Below are 9459 nucleotides of genomic sequence, written 5' to 3'. Positions count from 1 at the left end.
AAGTTGCCAATGCAGTCAATGGTCCTTGGATGCTAAGCTAGTGGGGGATTTCAACATGTATCGGCATGAGTATGAAAAATCAAGAGGGTTTCAGTGAATGGATCAGACAGACAATATGATATTGAGATCACCAACAGGAGCTTCACCTGGTCTAATAAGTCGTCTTGAGCCCACCCTCATCAAGCTGGATCGTGTCCTGGTCAATGCAGTGCTGCCTGGAAGGAAACTGGGCCACTGCCACGGCAATCCCTGATGTAACATCTCATCACACTCCTACTGCCTCACGTCCTCTCATGTTATTAATGAATGGTCAAGACGCACCAGCAACTTTGGGGCCAAAACCTCCCTACCTTATCAGCTTTAAGATGAGACGCATCAGAGCAGCAATCAGGGCGCAGCTCTTGCTTGCAGGAACTACTGAAAAACAACAAGCACGCGGTTAATTTTCTTATCTGAGACTGAGTATGTATGGTGCAAGAATGCAGGCGGTTAACTGCTCTGGAATGTTCTCTGCGAGAGCATGCCAACAAAAAATCTCAGCAACTCATTCTTTGGCAAACTGCTTGCTGCTCGTAGTGTAGAAGAAGAGCCAAGCTGTCATGGTGTGCCTATGCCCTATGGGGATGAGAACACCAGATTCTTTCACACAGCAGCCAACTGTCATGCTCGGAAAAATAAAATCAGTGTCTTGGTATGCCAACAAAAACAAGCTGCAGATTGACACGACCTACTCTACAAGCCTGTTTGGACAGCACAGTTTATCAATGCCAACGTTAAATCCTAGTCAACTATATATACAATCCGGTTAATTAATCTGAGGGTTTTCGGAGAACCTTTCTCTTGGGGGGAGATTATCTCTGCAATCAACAGATTGCCGAATAGCCCAAGTCCTCAGGCCTGATGGGGTTCACAAATGAATTCTACAACAAGTTGAAGCATCTTCTCAAGGGTGATCTGCTAGCTAGATTTCTTTCAAGAATTTTATGAGGGCTGAGCAAATCTCAAGGGAGTCAACACTGCATCCGTAGTGCTCCTACCTAAAAAGAACACACCCCAGGAAATTAAGGACTTCAGGCCCATTTCAGTAACCCACAGTTTACCCAAGCTCACTGCTCAAGTGTTGGCCAACCGTCTGCAGAAACACATCTCAGAGCTGGTGCATCCCCCTACAATCTGGCTTCCTTCCCTTGCTGGACGGTGCATCGTCGAGAACACTAGTACATCTTTTTGACATTATTATGGCTGCAAGAGGCTTTGCCCAAAATTGGATACAATGGATAAAATAAGTACGTATTACAAACCAGCTCATCGCGTGTCATTTGTTAACAATGAGTTTGGCAACACCATATACTCCAAAAGTGGGCTACTTTATCTTGGTGGCAGATGTGCTGCAACGGCTGTGTCATCAGAAATTCAATCTCTGGATGCGGACTTGTTCTTCTTCTTCCCGGTTTTGCAGTACGCAGACGACACACTTGTGCTTATTAAGGGGTCCACTGAACAAGTTATGGTGGCCATCAAACCTAAGGTGGAATGAAGATGATTTAGATCCATCATGGAGGTAAAGGTGAAATCCTCTACAACAGAACCAAAAACCCTGGAAGGAGATATAGGAGGTGGAAAAAGGTGTGGAGATGTGTATCTGACTCAAGATAAGCAGAGGAAGAAGGTACGCGAGTCGTCAGACACAAAAGGATTTGATGTCTGCTCCCATGCGTCAGTTTCAGTTTCAGTTTCAGTTTCAGTTTCAGTTTCAGTGATACACGCATCGGCTCAGACACACGGGCCACTTGTGTCTGACGCGCGGCGTCAGCTTTTACACGGCTTCTGAATTAAGATAGTACTCCGTACTTGTGAACTTTCGTTATGAAGGATTTCAAATTCAACCTGATCGAACACACTTTTATAACACTCTACTTAAAGTAGGGTTTCTTGGTTTAAAATCGTGGAAAAGACTTGTGGGAATCACCAACCAAATTTAAACTGAATCTTGAACAACCGGGGCGGAGCCACATCCAAGACCAAGAGGTGAACAAGTTGATTCTTCTGGGATGCCTTGTTGGATGCTCGCGGTCGCGGCACCAGGAATGATTGCAGAATGAAGATACAAGGGAGAAAACGAGTTACGCATGGTGCCAGACGCAGTGGGGCTTGTGTCTGCCGCCGGGCGTCAGTTTCAGTATGCACCCAGCCAGCCCACGCGCGACGCGACGCGCCGCCTCAGACACACAGGCCAGTTGTGTCTGACGCGCGGCGTCAGTTTTTTTTTTTTTTTTTTGAGATTACGCGCGGCGTCAGTTTTACTTCACCCCCGGCCACACGGTTTCTCACTCAAGATACTCGTCGTAAGCTGTGGTTATGAAAGGTTTTTACATATCGACCGGAGCAAAGTACACTTGTAAATCTATTTTCGTAACTAAAGTTAATTTTAGCGCAAAATCGTGACAAATCTTTTGGGAGTCACCAACCAAAATTAAACTGTATCTTCAACAACAAGGGATGTGCTGAATGAAGACAAAGGGAGAAAACGAGCTACGGAGTTTGTGTCTGCTGCCTGGCGTCCGTTTCAGTATATTCAACTAGCCCACGCGCGCGTCGCCTCAGACACACGGGTCACACTTGTGTCGTCAGCCTTACTTCACACGGTTTCTCACTCAAGATACTACTCCCTCCGTCCGGAATTACTTGTCTCGGAAATGGATGTATCTAGAACTAAAATACATCTAGATACATCCATTTCTACGACAACTAATTCCGAACGGAGGGAGTACTTTTTAAGCTGTCAACTTCTAACTCTTATCTGAACTAAAGTTTCTTCTGCGCAAAACAATCGAACCCACCACATAAGGTTGCGTCTTGTACTTTTTCTTAAGGTGAAAAACAACAGTCCAGCAAGATGCTCATGATGAAAAACACAACAATGGAGCACAACAGTTCAGCAAGATGAACGAGCAGCAGGTCCACGCTCATGGTGATCAGATCGGCGTACCCTGAAACTTGAGTAAGTAGCAACCATCAAAGCGTTTGACAAACAACTAGTACCTGCTGTTGCACCTGCACCCGTTGATGTGGCCAAAACAGAGCACTGCTGCTCCTGTTGTAAGTAGCAGCACTAAAAAAGAAAAAAAGCTCAGATAGGACATGAAGTTCCTCGCCTCCACAAGAGCACAAGAACACATCATCTTTATTTTATGAAATGCTACAGCCTACATAGGGACTGCTCGCTCAGGTGTCTTGATTTCTCTCCAAGATAACCAGAGGAAGGAGCTACACGGGGCGTCAGTGAAAGACCAAATGTATCCAACAAATGCAGTCACCCACAGAAACAAACAAATGTACTCCCTCCGTCCCAAAAATACTTGTCGGATAAATGAATAAAAATGGATGTATCTAAAACTAAGATATGTCTAGGTACATCAATTACTTCGACAAGTATTTCCGGACAGAGGGAGTATCCAACAGTAATACAATGTCAGAAAAAAGGCAATATTCCAAACAAGAGAATATATTTCCAAACATAAACATCCAATCTCCAGGTCAAGAGCAAATCCACCAGCATGATTTCACCATAACTATGATTTGTCATCTATTACAAGCAAACAAGAGACACATGCATCATATATCACACTAAACAGTCTTCAGCATGTCGAGATCATCAAACAATACAAGCAAGCATTGAATGTTTTGTAAAATTCCTTCACTGTCGATTGCATAGAAACAAAATCTTTCTGCCATCCTTCTGGAACACATTGACTGCAACAAAAGAAAAGCTGCTCTTCAAATTAACCTCCTTCCATTGGCATCCTCAAACTTTCGACCATAGATCAGGAAGCTACAACTGCACAAAAAAATGAAGATGTTATTTTGGCACCATCATGGAAAATTGCTACCAAAACCTAAAGAGTCGTAGATGCACTGGCAATATATATTCAGGTACAATGCGAAGACAAATTCCAACTGGCAGAAACAAATAATAATGGAAGTACATCTCAATGACCACTCTAAAGAATCAAGCATTTGCCTGTCTCAGACTATCATCACCAAAAAACGGAACCAGACAAAACTTCAACTATGAAACGCACAGCTTTGTCAACGCGTACCTGGAGCAGATGATATAGTGAGCACATTGAAGCCCATTGTACCAAATGACAACCAAAACATGCATCATTATTCAGGAATATTCTCTTGATGAAGGAATCAATTTGAGATTCTCTACAAACTTGTATCAGTAATGAAGTTATTTGCACCATACATGATAACCCAACCATTATGCCTAAAACGAATTCTCTCTTAAGGACCAGCCAGTCAGAAGTAGACTCAATCTACACGCACAGATTTTTCTTTTGTGGCAATTTCCTTCAGAAACACTAGATGAGTGATGACGTAAAACTTTTAACACTACCAGGCAACTGGCCTCAAAAGGATGCACCTAAAGAGTGCAGACCCGGCCTGCAGGGTCAAAATCCATGCGGCCTAAAAGTATGAAACCGCAACTTCATGCATCATTTTTCATGCTTCAAGATGCACACACAAAGAGAGGAAAATCAATAATACTAAAACATAATTTAGTAATTTAACTACCATTAAAATGCTTTGCTGCAACAGTAATACACAGGTGACTCAATATAGTTGAAAAAGAAACAAAACTTACCAAATCCTAATGCCGTGCTCTTTGGGGGTACTGCGTCGCCATACCAGCTTGCAATATTATATTCCAAAAGTCTTCATCGCAGTCTAATAACACTCTCTCCTCAGGGTCCAGCTTAGGCAAACCGGATAGTTTGCAGCATTGAAAAACACAATAGTGTGTTATGCTTTCAAGGCTTAGCGATGCCTCTGACAAGGTACGGAATTCAGGCAGATCATGCAACTCAACCTTTTTCAATTTTGGAAGACCCACTTCTTGTGTCTCTCTAGAAGAAACTAATGTCCTTATGCTACAGCAATCCTTGACAATAAGCTCTTCTAAATTTACCAGGCTTATAATCCACGTTAGGTCTGTTAATTTGCTACAGCCACAAACTGTCACCGACTTGATGCTAAGCCCTTCGGGTTGCAAGTCAACTGTTTCAAGGTTTTGCAGGTTGTTTATTTCAAATTTCCGAAGGCATGCGAAAATCTTTGGCGTGTTTTGAACCACAAGATCGGTGTAGACTATGCTTCGCACCTTGTTAGAGCTCTTGATCTGCAGTTCATACAGTCTATCAAAGTCCGCAAGCATATGAAGGAGGTCGACCTTTTTCACTTGAAATCCAGACAAACACATGTATAGTGGGTAGACCTGGGGGAGTTCTCTCAGTTCACTCAGTACATTTTCATTTCCCACTGTAAATCCAGCGAGAAAGTTGTCAATTTCTGCCTCTTTCACCTCATTTATTAGTGCTGTGCTAAGAAAGCACCCCGTGTCAAACAGGTCTAACAATTTCAGTTCTTTCATTCTGACAATCACCCCTGTCGGTATATTTTCAAGACTAGGATTCCTTCGTAGAGTCAAATACTTTAGTCTTGAAAGATCTCTCAAATTCACAGGCACTGAGCTTATTCCAGTAGATGCCACATTGAGGTATTCCAGATTTTTCATCGAGAATACCCGTTGAGGTAAATTGGGAATGTTAGCCCCCTCAAGGTCGAGAAATACAAGTTCATCAAATCTGCAATGATCGAATTTTATAGCAAATCGACTAACCAACACCTGCAAGTTAGACTGAAGCAGCTTCTCGTTCCTCGGATCCAGGTAAGATTTTTTCTTTAACATCTCGAGGTCTTTTGGTGAGGCCCAAACGCGCTGAGCTGCAGGCCACGTTTTCTCGGTTAATGATGTTCTCCAAGACGAATCTGGATACCAGTTTGCTTCCCTCCCATTCAAAGTCTTTATGATTGCCTTACGAATCATCGGATTCATTCTCACATGAGTATCTTCACTTGTAGTTAGAGTGTTCTGCCCTTTTTCCAACAAGCAATGTTGCTGCAACATCTTTATGTAGGCAAAACCTTCTCTATGAGCATTGAAGTCATCCAGCAAACCCATGCCTCTCCACCATAAGATGATGCTATCAATGGATATGTTCGTATCATCACTCCACAAGGAACAAATGAGGAGGAGACACTCTTTGATGTTATCTTCCAGGTCGTCGTAACTGCACCGTAGCCTGTCTAACAAGTCATCTTTTTTATGAGTAACCAGATGTAATTTTGCCTGTCTCAGCAGCTTTAGAGCTAGCTCCCACTCTTCAGGATCCTCTTTGATGGACATTGATAGTCCAACACTCCATAATGCCTCCGGCAGCCGGCCACACTCTTTTATTATCACAGAAGCAAGCGCGGAGACCCTTGCATCCTCCAAAACCTCGGTACCCACCGCACGACTGAAAATCTTCAGAGCATCATTCTCGCTTGGACACATCATCTGGATGATACTGTCACTGCCCATTGAAGCACATATAAAATGCGTGTGTGCTGTGAAGATAACTTTGCGGCGCACATGAGGGGCCACTGCTGAATCAGGGGCCACTGCTGAATCAGGGGCCACTGCTGAATCAGGGGCCACTTCTTCATCAGGGATGCCAATTCTTGCAAGACTGAAAGGCTCTCGAACACCATCTATCAGAAGCAAGAAACTCTTTCCACATAAGTAGTTAGCGATAGTAAATGCTTGTGCTCCCTCAGTGATATCTGGCGTTGAAGCCAATCCCATGAGGCCCAAAAGTGATTTTTGAATTTTAGATATAGTGCAGTCCAAACCAGCATCAATGTATAGAACCTGAAAAGAGCTATCATCACCTGCATACTGCGAGCGGCTCATGGAAATCTGTCTTAAGAGCATGGATTTTCCAACACCGGGCATTCCCCATATTCCCAACAGTTTAGAATCTGCATCTGTATTTTTGATGAAGGCAATTATCTTTTCTGCATACGGCTTCATGATCAGCAACGGGTCGTCCGATAACCATCCAGAGACAGGGCGCGGCCTTGGTTTCAACTCAACAAGTATCTCTTTAAATTGACCTCCAATGTCATCTGCCTTTTTAGTCTCTTTGAGTGCTTGTCTGGCATAGTACCACCTTTTAAAAAATCCACCTTTGTTATAACACTCACGTATCCTTTCCTTTTCCGTATGTAATAAGTCCACACGTTTCAGCCATTTGTCTGCCTGCTGAGAAGATGAGGATGGGTCGCTAAGAATGAAATCTGACTTCATCGCCACCACCCTTTGCACGGCGTGCTCATAGTCATCCATATGACGGCTTGGGTCAAACAAGAAACCACATAAATCAAATATAGGGTCCCAAATTTTGTTAATGACCAGCAAAAGAAATGCCGCAAGCGGGCTAGTGATAAGCCCAATAGTTTGCGGCAGCAGCTTTGTCCTGCAAATGGAAAACACAACCGCACCAAAATTAGTGCAAGAGTGAGTTATTTATGGCAATAATAAAAGTCCGCGGGAGAATGTTTACGGTGAGGTTGGTGCAGGAGTGTGTGCTTCCATGATGAGGAAGATGTCCTGCCGGTTCCGTCAATCAAAAGGGGTAGAGCCGGTTGCCCTCACGGCGCCTCGACCCTGTACAAGTGATATAGAAGTACAAATATACTCAAATCTACTACAAACAGATAATGAACTAAAATTCTATCGCATGAAAGTCACACAATATGCCCTGTAATGCAAAGGAGACAGCTCACTTATTTTAGTATTACAGTTAACCATTGTAAGAATTATGCAAAAAAGGTTAATTTAGATCTAATCATCACCTGTGCATATGGGAAATCAACAATTAACAATCTGAATAGGGCAGTGACATCAATGTTCATCCAGAATTATGCGAGAAGTTTCATTTATAATTATGTGAAACTATTCCTGCCAGAAAAGGAGGAACCTGACCGGCTTCACCCTCAAATCACACAAAGCTGGATCCAACTCCAGGTGCAAAACCACAACGGAGAAACACCAAATTGTTCAGAACTGAAGGCAGGTGACAAAGGAACTTTTGGTCCACTCACATCACTTAAAACATTCAGAAAATTTCATGTAAAGAACTTCTAGAAGCCTCACATCACTGCATACAGTGGTGCATCCCACAATAAAACAGAAGACAAGATCCCAAAGTACTTAACATACCAAAAAGTACTAATATACAGAGTTACGTACAAAAAAAAAGTAAGAACCAAGAGCAACTGCTGACAAAAAGAAAGAGCGACCAGAAGACTGAATCTTCATGTCTTCTACAACAAAAGCAGGACAGATAACCAACTTGGAATAGGATACAGAACAAGAAACGAGACAATGTGAGATCCAGGCATTGAGAAACTCAGAACAGTCATGTGAGATGACACATAATGTACAATCTTATCCGTCAACTGATTAAAATTCAGAGTACAAACAAACTCGAGACTTCAGGGTTGCCCAAGATTCAGGCATTACACAGAACAGATAAGCATTTCAAGGAACAGATAAGCATAACTCTTTCCTGACCATGTGGGCATTGCTACTAACTAGCTTGGGGGTGGTGATGCCAGTAAAAACAAGCAGCAGGTGGGAGACAGGTACTGTCAGGACAGCAGATGTCGATGAGATTCAGTTATCGTAGGGACCAGATGAACCACAGTTATGAAGATCTAGAGGCTCGCAGTGCTTGCCGATGTACTGTACTGTTACACCTGCTTTCCTTTTTACTGTCTCTATTCTTTCTTTGCCCCGGCTATATAACAGCCAGCGCTGAGCGCGCCTACCCCATACCCAATTCTGAGAAATCTCTATTATACTCTAAACATACAGTTTAGAGTGGAGAATGGATATTCGGTACCATATACTAAACAGGAAAGTATGGCCACTGATTGGTACAGTTCAAACAGCTGTGATGGCTTTGAGTGAATAATTATCCACCATCACTGATGTACTGAAGACACTGGGACCAAATGGAGCTTCCAGTTCAGCACTTCCATCCCAGAGATTAGAAAATCAACATGCAGCAAAAGTTGAGACTGAAACAGAGATTCAGAACACTACTGAACAACAGAAAGAGACAGGAAATTCCTACAAGAACATTAACTGAAGAGTTAAGGAAACGCCTAGAGAACAATTAACCATGCTAAATGCTCAAAGGTAGCCTCCCATAAATATTGGACAACGCTCATCACCACCAGGGTTTAACAGAGCAAATGTGCAAAACATTCCATGCTGCTCAAATGAAAACAACCATAACATCTGCTTTCAATTTCGAAGCTCAACCTGAAGCAAATACTTTTTGGGTAGAGCATATACTCCTCTCTCCCGTCACAGGTACGTGGTCATGCCGAGGCCGAAAAAGCAAAAACCCTACCCTAAGAGAGGAGGGAAGGGGAGAAGAGGTGAGGGTTTTACCTGGGAGAGAATGACAGCCTGCAGGAGGAGGACGCGGGCGTCGAGGAGGCGGCGGGGCGGAGGTGCGTCGGGGGTGCGTCGGGGCGGCGGGGCGGCGGAGGTGC

At 43.4% G+C, this 9459-nt stretch overlaps 1 protein-coding gene across 1 annotated transcript; it reads right to left on the bottom strand.

Moving 5' to 3' along the window:
- Positions 1–3479: 3479 nt before the first annotated feature.
- Positions 3480–9456, bottom strand: LOC119278719 (disease resistance protein RPS2-like). The gene is made up of 4 exons (XM_037560049.1): positions 9356–9456; positions 7455–7558; positions 4652–7367; positions 3480–3838 (listed from the first exon to the last, which is right to left on the bottom strand). The coding sequence occupies exons 2-3, from the start codon at positions 7484–7486 to the stop codon at positions 4658–4660; spliced, it is 2742 nt and encodes a 913-aa protein (XP_037415946.1). The 5' UTR covers positions 7487–7558; positions 9356–9456; the 3' UTR covers positions 3480–3838; positions 4652–4657.
- Between the last annotated feature and the right edge of the window lie 3 nt (positions 9457–9459).

This window comes from Triticum dicoccoides, chromosome 3B (assembly GCF_002162155.2).
Source record: "Triticum dicoccoides isolate Atlit2015 ecotype Zavitan chromosome 3B, WEW_v2.0, whole genome shotgun sequence".
Classification (NCBI taxonomy): domain Eukaryota; kingdom Viridiplantae; phylum Streptophyta; class Magnoliopsida; order Poales; family Poaceae; genus Triticum; species Triticum dicoccoides.
This window is presented reverse-complemented; position numbering and strand designations above follow the sequence as displayed.

Coding starts and splice junctions, on each gene's coding strand:
- LOC119278719 (XM_037560049.1), bottom strand. CDS start 7,486: ATGGAAGCACACACTCCTGCACCAACCTCACC. Junction 7,368..7,454: donor ACTCCTGCACCAACCTCACC/GTAAACATTCTC, acceptor TTCCATTTGCAG/GACAAAGCTGCTGCCGCAAA.